The sequence below is a fragment of the Camelus bactrianus genome, chromosome 5 (assembly GCF_048773025.1).
Source record: "Camelus bactrianus isolate YW-2024 breed Bactrian camel chromosome 5, ASM4877302v1, whole genome shotgun sequence".
NCBI classification, from domain to species: domain Eukaryota; kingdom Metazoa; phylum Chordata; class Mammalia; order Artiodactyla; family Camelidae; genus Camelus; species Camelus bactrianus.
Window position 1 is genome coordinate 82,242,068 of NC_133543.1, and position 15,756 is coordinate 82,257,823.

The following is a 15,756-nucleotide window of genomic DNA, read 5'->3' on the forward strand; positions in this document are numbered from 1 at the left end:
TTTGATTGTATCTTGCCTTCTATTACCCTCTTACTGTATTTGGTACCTGATTGTTTCTATAATTGTGAACTACACACACACACACACACACACACACACACACACCCGCTAAGTCCCTTTAGATTTTTATTAGTATTGCCTAATAAAGTTTTCTGAATTGAATTTCAAATGGAGTGAGACATATTGGTAATTTTGAATCAGTCATAGGTCTGTAAATTATGGTAGGAAACAAAAAAAGGTCTGATTGTTGGAGTTAAAGAGAATTTGGTGGGAAATTTAGGAAGCTGCAAGGAGAGGCTGAGAATTGACTGATAACCTTCATGTATCCAAGGATTAAAGCTTATATGAAGGGCAACCAGATGTTTATGGAGGGTTTGGTGGACAAAGGTGACATTCATGCTCCACTATATTCAAAATAAGCCAAAGGAGGGGAAATGAAAAAATATCTAGGCTGTGGCATTTACTGCATGTGGTGCACATGCATTAGACAGAAGGAAGACACACTTACAGGATACTGTGTGGATGTCTAAAACAGTTTGTAATACAGGCATATTAGCAATAAGTAGATAAGTTTAAAGGTCAGTGTTCAGCAATGTGCTTTTCCTGTCTTCTGAGATGCGACTTGTGTTCTAGCATATTCAGAACTGGAGTGAAATGTATCACAATTAAAAAAATGACTTTTGGATTAACATGTATTTCAAAATCTGATTGCCCAGTGCTGTTTTCAGCTACATTTATAGTCAAATACTTATGGTTCATTCATTCATTATGATGACCAACTGTACAGGTGAGAGCTGGGAAATTTGTTAGGGTAAAAAATTAAGCACAAGCCAATGTCTTGTATTAAGGAAATCAAACTGAGTACACATGTAAAGGTGTATGTCTTAATGTTAAGATTACAAATTGTTATTCCTTATATAAAATTGGAACTATAACATTAATTCAGAATTTGTAATGTTATTTTTTCTATGCAATATTAAACAAGGTGTTAATTCTTGCTTAGTGTTTATCCTAAATGCTTATATGGTCTTCGCATAAGAACTGCCTTTATTTGGATAATGAACATCATCTGCTCTAAATAAATGCAGAGAAAACATTGAGGCCTTAAAAAACCTGAGCACTAATGGTTCACGAACTTCCAACCAAGTAAACCCTTAATGTGTAAAGAGATAAATTTTGCTGTTACAAATGGTTATGGTTCTGCATCTAGAGTCTAGTCATATGTATTCACAGCCATCTTTTTACCCAAAGACATTTAATAGTTTTTGTCTATACCTGCTTGGTGTAGATAATTTAAACACGAGAAAGTATAAATACTGCCATAATCTCACCACCCAGAGATAACCACTGTTAATTATTTTGCCATAGTTTTCCACTCTTTTCTTCTATTTGTTTTTATGTTTAACAAAATTATATATATCAAAATTATGTATAACAAATATATATTTTACATAACAAAGTTATCATACTGTATATAAAGTTTTGTCTTCCTTTTATCATTCAACATCATATAAGTTAAAAATACTCTTTGAAAGCACAATTTTTATTAAGTATATAATATCCTGTTATTTAGGTGTACTTAACCTTTCCCTATTGTTGCACTTTGGATTTCATTCATTCTACAAGTTTTCTATTTTTTTCACTATTATAAATCATGCTTCGTTGAGCATAAGTCTTTGACTACATCTAAGACCCACGTTGATGCTTTTGTAACTTGAGAGCAGAAAACACTTATTTATAAAATACAGTTCTACTAGATTCTTATGAATAGATCACTTTTTAGCTGAGATGTCACAGCATGAGATAAACATCTTAGATTTTAGAACCTAGCTGAGGTGAACATCTTAGAATCAAGGGCCTATACTTTGTGTGAGTGAATGTGACATGTTCTTGTTCTCATGTTTCCCAAGGGCTGATTAATGAACAGTGTTGTGAATGCAGTCCAAATTATATCTATGGTGCAAGTATAGCCCTTCTTTATGTATGTATGTGTATAACATAAATGTGATCATAAGCATGCATATTCATAGACTTTTAAATTAAGGGGGAAAAAAATTAAAAGGCCAAAAATGACCTAGGAAAAAAAAATGGTTGAGCATAGAAACTGGTAACTGTATCAGTTTTTCAGAGAGGAATATGTGACCAATGAAACTGAGTGCCATTGGAACTAAGAAACTATACAAAACAATTCACCAAAACAATAAAAAATACAGAATTTAAGAGTTAAGTTGAAGCTAACTTGGGGTGAGAGTTTTGTATGTGAAAATAGGGTACAGCTATTCAATAATAGCAGAGGACTGCATGGGGAGTATCTTTAAGAATATTAATATTTATTTATTGAACAATCATGATGTGCTTTCGCTACTAGCACTGTAGCAGTGCCATTCCACCTGACTTCAGCATATCTTAATTCTTAGTCTTCGGAGCTCTGCAAGAGAGTCTGTTATCATCCCCACTTTAGAGGCTGCAGAATAGAAGCGTTCCTCACTAGTAATCAGAGAAATGCAAAGTAAATCACAAAATTCCATTTCATCTTCGTCACACTCGAAGAGCTGAAATTTAACATCTGAGTACAGCAAATGTTGTCAAGGAAATGATAAACCCCCACACCCAGTGCTAGTGGGAATGTAAACTGAGGACAGAGGGACAGACTTCAACTGTGTCTATGATGTCTTATTTATTTTTAATTTAAATGAAATATAGCAAAGTAATAAGATTGAAAAACCTCAATGTTTGTTATGTTTGTATACCTTCATACATATTTGAAATAATTCATTCTTCTTTTCTTTCTTTCTCTCTCTCTTTCTCTTTCTTTTTAAAAGTGGCTGTGTTAGTTTGCTTGGCTGCTATAACAGAGCACTGTAGATGGAGTGACTTAACAGAAATTTATTTTCTTACCGCACTAAAGAGTAGAATTTTGAGATCAAGGTGTCAGCAGGGTTGGATTCTTCAGAGGCCTTTCTCTTTGGCTTGAGAGTGGTCGTCTTCTTGTGTCTTCCCTCTGTGTGTGTCTGTATCCTAATCTTGTCTTTTTATAAGGACACTCATCCTGTTGGATTAGGGCTCACCCTAATGAAAATGAGGATCTCATTTTAATTTAATTACCCCTTTAAATGCCCTTTCTGAGGTACTAGAGGGTTAGGACTTCAACATTTGAATTTTGAGGGGAGGAACATAGTGCAGCCCATAACAGTGGCAAAGTTAAATATCTCGTGTCTCATAGCTGGTATGATGGATAAATGGAATTCAGACCCAGAGATGATTCAGTCCAAATGTTATTTTCAGAATGCTACACTGCTACCTTTGACTCCTAGAGATACATCCCAAAACTAGTTCAGGCAAGACCGAGGGGTTCAGAGAAAGCAAATTTTACTTAAGAATAAAACCAAGAAAACACAGAAACTGAAAACACTCACCTCTAATCACACTGCTTATTTGCTAAGTTGAATGAAGTTGGCATTTGAATTTAGGAAGATAAACAACAGAACATGTCAAGAAGGAAATAAAGGGAGGAAAAATGTGGCAGACACAGAGCAGAAGCTTAGGGGTTTATTATAAGAGGAAGCTAGAAGAATAATACTGGATCTTTTATTAGACAGGCATGGCAGAAAGTCAGGAGTATCTTAAAATACATAGTTTGCTGTTATTATATGAATTCAGTTAGTATGAAATAGTTGTTTTAATGTTAAAACTGAATACTTGTATCACAAGGTATTTCCAGATAAATATGAGCTTCAGATACAGATGAAACTCTGGAATAAGGCTTTCTGCGAGGTCACTCACTCACTCATCCAGCAAAATTATAGAGCTCTTCATTCATGGCAGGCTCTGGCTAGGTTCTGCCAAAAGAAGCTCTAAGACCTGTGAGAGAAGGCTATTTCTTGTAGTCATTCAGATGTCAGTAGTATAACTCACATCATGTGAATTTACCACCAAATTTGTTTGGCCATGTGAAATTAAATTTAAAATGAATAATCATTACTTTGCTGGGTGAAGTCATCTTGTTATGTGAAGATACAACTTTAAAGAATGAGAGCTTAAGAATTGAATGGTTGCTTATATTAAAATTTTATGGTAACAATTTTTTTTGAAGAATTTGAGAAGCCTTACAGGATTTTTATAGTAGTTTTATTCTAAATTGAAGTCAATAACTTAGTTCAAGTACCAGAGAGGTGCTACCAGCTTCTGTGTGTGCTTTTCATTTTTCTTCCTTCTGGATAGAATGTGCTCTTAAATCTTTCTTTCTTTCTTTCTTTCTTTCTTTCTTTCTTTCTTTCTTTCTTTCTTTCTTTCTTCCTTTCTTCCTTTCTTCCTTTCTTCCTTTCCTTTCTTTCTTTCCTTTCTTTCCTTTCTTTCTTTCTTTTTCTTTCTTTCTTTCTTTCTTTCTTTCTTTCTTTCTTTCTTTCTTTCTTTCTTTCTTTCTTTCTTTCTTTCCTTTTCTTTCTTTCCTTTTCTTTCTTTCCTTTTCTTTCTTTCTTTTTTTTTGGCTGTATCTTATAGCTATATTTGGAGCTAGAGCTATGTGGTATGACACACTTCTTGTCTAAGATAACATCTTTTTTCCTTAATTGCATTTAAGTTATATCCTGCATCTTCTCTTTTTTTAAATAGGTGAAAATAAGTGACTGAAGAAGCACATCCGAGAGTCATCTAACATGCTGAGAAGAAGATTTGACTGCCGAAGTATTTCGGGCTTGCTAACTACAACTCCTCAAACTCCAATAAAAATGGAAAACTTTAATAATTTTTATACGCTTACGTCTAAAGAGCTAGGAAGGTAAGGATACTTTTGATGTATATGTGTTTAAATTCACATTTTGGATTTCTCTATCTATACTTTTGTAAAACTCACTTGGTCATTATTTAGCAATGATTAGAAAGAAAAGTCGTCATCTCTGTTGATAGTAATACAAGGTCTAGTCTTAACTGACTTGGAAATCAAATCTGTGGAGGGGTAGTGAGCACATATGATACATCCCTTGCAGCTTCAGAACCCAGGATAAGGAGTCAAGGTTCTTGTTTGAGGCTGTGTAAGCGAAGAGACAGCTTAGCAGAATGGACGGCCACATCTCAATTTGGACTCTGTCACTTACAAGCTGTTTGACCTCAATTAAATTACTGTACCTCTTAATGCTATAATCTCCTCACCCAAGAAGTGGGGGTGAAGACAATTGTATCTATTTTATATGGTGGTTGTGAGGATTAAATATTGACTAATACTTGTAATGTTAATATTTGTATTTAGTAGAGCACTATGTAAGTTTTTTAGTTAAAGAAACATGTTTTTAATTCTTCAGATGTTGTGCTGGGCTAAAGTAAATATGGAGATTTTGCTTCTTTTCTATATTTAAACGTATTAGCTCATATTTGATAGTATATCCTTTTGACAAATAATGCATGTTCTGTAAGTAGAACCTGTACTTAATGCTAATACCAGTCTGTTTTGGTTTAACCAAGGTGTAAATTCCTTAAGACCAAGGAGTGACCTAAGATTATGAGACCATTTAACACTACCATTTTAATATATAAGAAAGTTACAAAAGAAATACCAAATAATTTGTTATATATTCAGCATTTTTGAGCTTTAAGTTAGAAACACTTAACAAAGGGTTGGAAGATGGCAGTTTCTATCTTCAGTTTGATTTTTATGTTAAAATGCTTTACTAAGTCCATGTTTGTATTGATAGATGTACAGTAAAATAGTATGGTTGCTTTTTATCTTTGAAAATCTCAGTGTGAAAACAAAAATTGACTGAACCACGGACAGTAATTCGGTTCTTGGTGGTCTTTATGTGATGGGTGAAGGCAAGACTTGGCTTTTCCACTTGTCAGATGTTGGATGCAGTCTTTCTTTTGCAAAACAAAGATAATAATATCTACCTCATCAGACCAAGAACTAGATGTAAAAGCTATTTCATAATTCCTGACATATTTATTTAATTTTGTGTGTAAAATATTTGGATGTTTTAATGGTGTATTAAGAGAGATAGTTTTAAACACTTTTCAGAATGTTTTCGAGAAATTGTTTAAGTTCTAAATCTGTAACTGTTTCTCTTTGCATTATAACAGGAAAGAATGTTTCCTTTTAGTTGCCTGTATCTCACTCTTTATTTAATTGTCATAGAATATTTGCATTGGACAGACTTCAGTGGTCAGTGGTCTTCTAATATAAATTTTTTATGCAGTGCAGTGATCTTTTCTATACTCTTCCTGACAAATTGTTTATTCAGTCTCAATTTGAATGCTTCAGTGATGAGGAACTCACTACCTCAGAATGTATCTGTTCCATTTTGTGGGCACCTCTTAGGCACAGAATTCTGTTTTCTCCTCTGTTAACCTCTACCCAGTATACATAGTTCTCCTTTTATAGCTGCATATAGTGACCATGGAAGAGTCCTTCAGAGATTTGAATATAGCTAAACATTGCCAGTTTCCTTAAAAGCTCATCTTATGACCTCATTTCCCTGATTTCCAGACGGCCTTCCTTGATCTGGTTATCTTCTTCTGGACCCCTCTTTGCATTTTTCATTTCATTGTCAGTCTTAAAATGAGAAAGCCTAGAATGGACACAATATTATCATTATTTTACCATCTAGAATACAACGAAACTCTATTGAAATAGCCTAAGATTCCATTAGGAGTTTTTCTTCTTTTTTACTCAATAGCCATGTCAAATATGTGTCACATGGCATCATATAGTATATTAGTAAAAACAGGCTAAGCTGGAAGGCGGTTGACCTGTCTTTACTCAGGATCTAAAGTTGTGTGAACTACTAGCTGTGTGATTTCCTTTCCTTTAAGATGAGAGGGTGGACTAGATGTCTCCAAGTTTCCTTCTGTTGCAGTAATGCTTAGAAACTACTTTGAGCAGGTAATTGAAAATTCACAACCTTGATTGGTATATATAATAAAGGGCATTCTTTTCTATTTTTCTAAATTAATATTTTGATGGGTAAATTTGCATACATTTATTTATTAAATTAAATTTGCAATCTAAAGGGATACTGTGGGAGCTAGAAAGACTAATTTTGTTTTTCTTTGAGAGTTTTGGAGAACTTAAACTTTGATGAGAACAACATTAATAATTCTAAATTGCTTTTTAAATGAGGTGCCATCATAAATCACAATCATAAACTTGATTCACTGTACTTTTTAACATTTTAGAGCAAAACCCCATGATAGAATCTGATTAAAACAAATTCAGACTGCAAATATCTCATCTTTTAATATCTTAAAGAAAGAGACTTAACTTTTTAAATTGGTATGGGCTAATGAGTCACATGGTAAGTATTGATATATCTAATTAATAAACCTTGATAAATTGGAACTCATGACCTTTCATTTGCCACAAACTTGCTTTCTTTCAATATTTTATTAACTTTGATATCCCATACTTTTGCAAAATGAAAATTAGGATCGTAATCTTGTTTTTTCTGAAGAGCATACATTTTGAAGCATACAAACATATAATTTTAACAAGTGGTGAGTTACAAAGTTATCTTTATAAATCATTTTTATTAATTTTAAGATGTTAGTGTTTTAGTTTATTTTTCTTCAGTAACTTAGAAGAAAGTATGTAAAAGCTAACAGTTCATTTTTGACTATTCTGAAAAAGCTTTACATTGTTCCTGTTTTTTAACATGTTGGGTAAGTTTTTTCCACCCCTCCCCCAATTGAAGCAAGGTTTCACAGGACTTCTTGTGGTTAGAAGGGTGAGGCAGATGCAGAAATAAACGTCAGCTTCCTTTGTGGCTCACCCTCCCCCCTCCTTTCACATTTTATTGTCTATTCTAGAATGTAGAAGGGTAACTAACTAGACCTTTTAACTGCTGGGAAATCTAGTCAGCCTTTCCCTTTTAAGGTATGAATTAAGTACTGTTGTTAAGGGTTTTACATTTTCTTAAATGTTTCTGTCAAATTTGATGTAGGAACATTATGTATTAAATATTATTTTTGATATTTCTAAACAACAATTAGCATTCTTAAATAGAAAACAAATGCTTGCTTTTTTCCCCCTAAGTCATCTGATAATTATGGCAAAATATTTACCTTATTTAACAGGACATAAATGAATATTCAAATCACAAATAAGTTTTAAAAATATAAACGTGTTAAGTACTGTATACAAATAGCACAATACGTGATACTGTGTAGGTGCATAACTCTTGCATTCATTCAACAGATATTTCAGTTCCTGTTATGTATTAGCAAAGTGTAGATTTTATAAATACTGTAGTGATTAGGACAGATGGTTTCTGCCCTAATGGAGCATCTACTTATGGTGAACATTGGCAAATAATTATATATATCATTTGGTCACCTTTGCTCTGGATTAATGAGTACTATACTTGGAAGACTTTTGAGAATACCTGAAACAATTAAATAAAAGTATTATTACTTAATTATTTAATTTTGCTCTTTGTTACTGAGAAAATTCTGGCTTGTAGATGCAATCATAAAATTACAGCAGAACTTGTCACAATTGGTGCTATAAACTTCTTCAGATGGACAGATTTCTTGGCTAACTAGTTTCTGTTTCCTAAGTTTTTACAAAGTGAATTTCTTCATAAAACTCAAAATTTCCTTTCTGTTTTAGACAAATTTTCATTTCTAAATGTAAGTAAGAATTGGCAGAAGTGAGTTTACTTTAAAAGCAACTGTCTTAAAGGAGGAATTGTTCTGTGGTCAGAACAGAAAGCTAGGACTTCACATTCCACAGGTTAAGCCGTGGCACTCCATTTCCACATATGACCTTTCATGAGTTATTCGGTCTTAGTCAGCCTTCGTTTATCCAGCATAAAATCTGTAAAACATGGGCAGTTTGAACATAAAGTAAAAGGACTGATTGACATTTTTTGTGTACTCATTAAAATGCATTGATTTGTATTCTTTACACATGCAGTAAGAAAGTATCTTATAGTTTAAATTAAACATTCTCAAATCTCAGATGAAAAGTTCTATCAAAGAATCAGATTTGTGCATGCAAATTTTCTGAGTTGATATTTATTTGATAAATTATATAAAAGTCAAATTATACCTTGACCACTTTTTTTTTTTTTTTTTTTTTGTATTAGTAGCTATACTTTTTTAGCTTGGTTTCCAGTGCTTCTCTTTGGCACCAATCTTGAGGAGGTTTGGGAAGTAAACAGTAGGGATCTTTGTTATCCTGCCCCTGAGAATAGCAATTAAAAATGTAATCAAGCAATTAATTTTGTCCCCCACTCCCACCCCAAATCCCAAGTATGTTAAAAATATTTTTTGTTTGTTTGTTTATTTGCTAAGCACCCTGATAGGTTGTATCGAAATATTTTCTAAGGGGATTTGAGACAAGAGGAGTTGTGGAACTAATTTACTCTCTGAAGTTCCTTTATTTATACCTGATTTGTTAATATCTAGACAGTAATTTGAGCCTTAGGATGGAAGTCTTAATTTTGGATCCCCTGGATCAAACTTAGGAAGTTTATGGATGGTCTTCGAAATCTGAAAACCCTCTGCAATTATACGTAAACCTTTCTATTTAAGGACATGTATATGTTTTTCTGGATAGGCAGTCAATGGCTTTCATTAGTTTCTTAAAATAGTCTGGCTCAAAATAGCTTAGGTCTTTGGGAAACTAGATTTGGGGTGACTATAGACTTAGAATACACACATTTGCCAGAGTCTTTTAAAATTTGGGCTTAGGTGCTGAGCACTATTATTGGAGTGAGCTAAAACGTATTTATTCCTAAAATGATAAGCATGACCTTACTGGTTGTGTCTGTTCATAGAGATGTTCATAACTGTTAATTTTCTTAGTTAGTCATGAAGTGTCTTTGGATACTCTTCATAGTAAAACAACTGACAAATGGCGCTACAAAGCTTCAAAGCTTGTTAAAAGTGATGTTGAAAGGCAAAGTGATTACACTAATAAAAGTAAATAAGTCACATACCCATTTTTGCATTCATTTTAATTTTTTGCATTTGAAGGAAAGCTAAAATTTTGATTAGAGGGTTAATGTGATAACCTGTTAAGGATACAGTCTTTGGAAATAGACCAATATATATATTCTCTCTGCCATCTGCAGAACAGAATAATATTTATAATAAAGGATTGTTGTGATACTTAAACACAATCATTTCTATCGAGTGTGACATGGAGTTGGTAGGCAAGTGAGATCTCCCCCTACAATGGTAATGTATCATATTAATAGTGAAGAATAAATATAATTCTGTTATATCTTGTTATTATATTTGACACTTATATTTTTAAGTCATAGAACTATAAATTTTATAAAAGAACATGCAGTATTTGATTCAGTTAAGAGAACAAAGATACATTCCTAATGGCATGAATATTTGAAAGCACTGACTTCTAAGTCAGAGGTATAAAAGTGTCTGTATTATACTAATATTCTCCTCTATGGAAAAGTTAAAATTGATTGTCCTCATTTTTCCCCCCAGAGGAAAATTTGCTGTGGTTAGACAATGTATATCAAAATCTACTGGCCAAGAATATGCTGCAAAGTTTCTGAAAAAGAGAAGAAGAGGACAGGACTGTCGAGGAGAGATTCTGCATGAGATTGCGGTACTTGAATTGACAAAGTCTTGTCCCCACGTGATTAATCTTCATGAAGTCTATGAAAATGCAAGTGAAATCATTCTGGTATTGGAATAGTAAGTATAAACTTTAAAAACCTGATGTCAATTTATAGTACTTACTTTAATTGGTGGGATAAGGTAGTTTAAAATGTCAAGAACAAGAGTGATAAAAGTACGATAAAAACTTATAAAGATTCCTGTTGATAAACTATTCAAGGGACACAGTATATATTCAAATATTTTTCACAAAGCTTAATGTGCAGCCTCACACACATACCCAAAAACTAATTAAACAGCCAAAATAAACAAATGACAATACAATGTTTGGGTAATGTGGTGAAATAAGTATACTTTCATTGCTAGTAGCACAGAAACTTGAGTTTTTCTGCCAAGCAATCTGATGGGCACATAAGATTGAAATTATTTGTGTATTTTGTCTGTCTGTTTGAAAAACACATCCCAGGAAGTGACCCAAGGAGAATAGAACAGGTAAGCTTGCATGAATGAAAACCACAGTTTGTTGAAAAGCATATTTATTTAGTGTGTATGATGTGCGAAACACTATGTTAGGAATTATAGCAATAAAAAATAAAATATAACGTTTCCCACAGGTCAGTGAAAAGTTAAAAACACCCGAATATCTAACAATTTAAGTGGGGATAGAACATGGTTAAGCTAACTAGTTTGTTAACCAGTATGTTGACATGTTACTCATGTGTTACTCTAAAGTGTGACAGTCTGACACATTTATTATACTTATGTAAAAAATGTGTTTGAACATCTGCAACAATTGGAAGAATGCAGCTAAATTTATGCTTAATACAGTTTAGGTTCTGATAATTTTTTTAATAAAGTAAATCTATTTTGTAATAAAGAGAAGTATTTTAGCAAAAAAAAAAAAGATTATAAATATAGTAATTATTTTTAGTAGCCAACCTGCATTATTGCCTTTTTGAATTTAAAAGTATATTAACCACACTTTAGTGCTCACTTATTTTAAGGGTGTATTTACGTATTTATTTAAAAATCTATGTATTTTTGTACCAGGAAAGTTGATTGCCTGGAGTGAACTTGTAAACAAAAATGCTTGTTTTGCAAAATGCTGAACTGATAAGTAGTTCATTTAAGAATGAATGCTATTTGGCTTTGAGGAGAAAAAAAAATGTTTGGTGTCAGAAGACAAATGAGTGATTGTCTAGGGCCATGAATGGGGGAGTGTTGACTACAAAGGGGAACAAGGGGACTCCCTGGGGTGATATACACGTTCTAGATCTTGGTTGTGGTGGAGGATACACAGCTGTATACAATTGAAAGAACTCATTGAACTTGAAATGGGTACACTAGTTTATGTGATTATAATGCAGTAAAGTTCATTTAACACAGAGAATGAATGCTGTGTACATTTCCCGCAACACCAATTAAGGTGTATTGTAGTACCTTCACAACAAATTTGAATTGCAGAAAAGACCAAGATTCTACCATGGGATTTCATTTTTCATACATTTTGTAATTATTTTTGTCAAATTCTTCAGCTGACCTTTAAAAAGTTATCTGCTTGTATGATATCTGCATGTCTGAAGTATATGAAAAGTAGCTAATGTTTTCAAAAACATTAATTCATGGAATACTAGGTTTGGAGGGTGAATATACATAGGCACATAGACCACTTTCATAAAATCCTCTTTTGGGGGTTCATCTAAATAGCAACAACAAAATACATCAAAAAGTTTTGACACATTTTATGAATGGACCTTGTTCACTCTCTGAAAATTAATTCAGATATCCTACCCAGTAAACTGAGATCTGTAAGGGCAGAAAAAAAATGTGAGTGGATTAATATATTTAATTTCTTATCAGAGGAACTGAGACCTAGTAAAATTTATTACTGCGTGTCACTTTTGGGGTGGCATTGTCACATCAGATAATCTCAATTAAAGGTAAAAATTTGGTTGGATAGGTTTTAGCTATTTTAATAAGGTGGCCTAACTATGTAGTGAAAATAAATAAAACAGGGAAATCTTTTGCTGTAAGAGCTATTGCCAGTTTGGTATTCTCCTCAAATTATCCTACATACTCATCTTTCTTCCCTGACTTTTTTATTTTATAAAATTTCAAATCTACAGAGAATTTGAAAGAATAATGCAAGTAACACTCTTATACTCTTCAGCTTGATTCACCAATTGTCGAATCCACAATTTTGCCACATTTACCAAACCATTTGAAAGTTGTAGGTATCCTGATATTTCTTCTTTACAAGCCAAAGTATTTATTATGAAGAGTAAGGGCATTCTTCTACATAACCAGCACCAGTATCAAACCTAAGAAAGTTAATATTAATTCGGTAGTATCATTGAATATGCAGCTCATATTTAAATTTTTTTGATTATCCCTAAAATGCCTTATAAACCTTCTTAAAAAAAATTTAGTACAAGAACCAATCAAAAGTCACACATTATATTTGGTTGTTAAACCTCTTGAGTCACTTTAGTTTTTCCTGACATTGAGTTTTCGGGGGGAGATCTGTATCAGTTGTCACATGAAGTATTCTACATCCTGGATTTGTATGATTCTTTGCTCATGATTAGATTTAGGTTAAATATTTTTGGCAAGAAGACAATGTGGGTGATGATGGGTATTTCTTATAACATGAGGTGGCAATTACGTTCATATTGCTCCATTATTGGTTTTACAAACTAGAACATGGCCAAGGTGGAGTCTGTCAGACCTTCCTATTTTAAGGAACTTTCCCAGTTTATAATTAATAAATAATCAGTGTGGTGATATTTTGAGACCCTGTGAATATTCTGTTCTTTACCAGCTGCTGGACATGCTCATTGTTAATAGAGTATTATATTTCTAGGCCTTTCTGAGGAGAGTGTTAGGACCTGGTATTTTTTAAAAATTATGAGTTCATTCTGATGGCTTCAATTCAGGTCCACCACCACAGGGTCCTTTATCACCTCTCACACCCCAGATTCGTGTCTCCCTTCGCCCACAGTGAAAACCCTGATTCTCGATAGTAGTTATTCACTCATGTGCTTTATCCCAGAAAACGTACAAAATAGCTTCACCATGACGATACTAATACCACTTAATAAAAGTTCCATAATGAAGTTCAACTTTTTTTGCCATTCTTTTTGTCCTTAGAATATACCCTCTCAGGGTATGCAGTCAGACTAACAGAGTTAGGCACATGTGTTTCTGTTCATATTAAGTCTTAGCATTTGATTTTTAAGTTCTTTATTTTTTTGAAATTGTAAAAAAGATTTACATGATTCAAAACTCAAAGATTTATATAAAGGTATACTACAAAGTCTTTTTTTCAGCTTTATTGTGGTATAATTGACAAAATTGTAATACACTTAAAGTGTACAATATGGCAATTCAATACATGTATATTGTGAAATGATTTCTGCAGTCAAGTTAAGTAAGATATCCATCACCTCAAATAGTTACTTTTCTTTTTTCCAGTGAGAATGCTTAAGATCTATTCTCTTGGCAAATTTCAAGTATACAGTACAGGTAGTAACTGTGTGTACCACAGAGTCTTATTCTCATTGCTGTCCTTTCCACTCTCTTCCCACTCAGCCTTTATAGGTAACCGTATTTATTAATTTCTGGCTCATTCTTTATGTGTTTCTTCTTGCAAATATAAGCAAATTTGCATATATTTATATTTCTCTTTCTTTCTTACAAAAAAAGTAGCATATTATATATACCCTTTTGCACCTTGCTTTTTTTTTTTTGCTTAACATTATATCCTGGAAATCACTCCATAGTCATAATTCATATGCATCTTTCCTCCTCCTCCTCCTCCTCCTCCTCCTCCTCCTCCTCCTCCTCCTCCTCCTCCTCCTCCTCCTCCTCCTCCTCCTCCTCCTCCTCCTCCTCCTCCTCCTCCTCCTCCTCCTCCTCCTCCTCCTCCTCCTCCTCCTCCTCCTCCTCCTCCTCCTCCTCCTCCTCCTCCTCCTCCTCCTCCTCCTCCTCCTCCTCCTCCTCCTCCTCCTCCTCCTCCTCCTCCTCCTCCTCCTCCTCCTCCTCCTCCTCCTCCTCCTCCTCCTCCTCCTCCTCCTCCTCCTCCTCCTCCTCCTCCTCCTCCTCCTCCTCCTCCTCCTCCTCCTCCTCCTCCTCCTCCTCCTCCTCCTCCTCCTCCTCCTCCTCCTCCTCCTCCTCCTCCTCCTCCTCCTCCTCCTCCTCCTCCTCCTCCTCCTCCTCCTCCTCCTCCTCCTCCTCCTCCTCCTCCTCCTCCTCCTCCTCCTCCTCCTCCTCCTCCTCCTCCTCCTCCTCCTCCTCCTCCTCCTCCTCCTCCTCCTCCTCCTCCTCCTCCTCCTCCTCCTCCTCCTCCTCCTCCTCCTCCTCCTCCTCCTCCTCCTCCTCCTCCTCCTCCTCCTCCTCCTCCTCCTCCTCCTCCTCCTCCTCCTCCTCCTCCTCCTCCTCCTCCTCCTCCTCCTCCTCCTCCTCCTCCTCCTCCTCCTCCTCCTCCTCCTCCTCCTCCTCCTCCTCCTCCTCCTCCTCCTCCTCCTCCTCCTCCTCCTCCTCCTCCTCCTCCTCCTCCTCCTCCTCCTCCTCCTCCTCCTCCTCCTCCTCCTCCTCCTCCTCCTCCTCCTCCTCCTCCTCCTCCTCCTCCTCCTCCTCCTCCTCCTCCTCCTCCTCCTCCTCCTCCTCCTCCTCCTCCTCCTCCTCCTCCTCCTCCTCCTCCTCCTCCTCCTCCTCCTCCTCCTCCTCCTCCTCCTCCTCCTCCTCCTCCTCCTCCTCCTCCTCCTCCTCCTCCTCCTCCTCCTCCTCCTCCTCCTCCTCCTCCTCCTCCTCCTCCTCCTCCTCCTCCTCTCCCACTTCCTCTTCCTCTTCCTCTTCTCCTTCTCCTTTTTAAAATGCCTGTGTGGTTCTCTGTTATGTGGTGCACCATGCTTTGTTCAGTCAGTCTTCTGTGGATGGCTAGCATTTGTGGAGGTGTAGTTTTAGGGTAAATTCCTGTAAGTGTGATTTGGTAGATCAAGGAATAAATGCGTATGTGTTTGTATTAGATGTCAGATTTCTCTTCATATGAATGGCACATAATCACTTAGAAAAGGCACTTTTTGGAATTGTTTACTTGCTAATTATATGAATCTTACCAAAACTTTCTTTTGGAACTATTACAGTTGTGGGTTCTGATAGCTCTGTTTTCACTATTGTGTT

The 15,756-nt window shown here is 35.2% G+C and overlaps 1 protein-coding gene across 2 annotated transcripts in view; it reads left to right on the plus strand.

Moving 5' to 3' along the window:
• Window positions 1-15,756, plus strand: part of STK17B (serine/threonine kinase 17b) — a 43,591-nt gene that overhangs the window by 14,136 nt on the left and 13,699 nt on the right. For both annotated transcript variants that reach the window (XM_010948694.3, XM_074364243.1), the window contains exons 2-3: window positions 4,612-4,777; window positions 10,441-10,653. In XM_010948694.3, coding sequence (XP_010946996.1) covers window positions 4,656-4,777; window positions 10,441-10,653 — 335 coding nt within the window. In that variant the 5' untranslated portion in view covers window positions 4,612-4,655. The remainder of the gene's footprint in view (window positions 1-4,611; window positions 4,778-10,440; window positions 10,654-15,756) is intronic.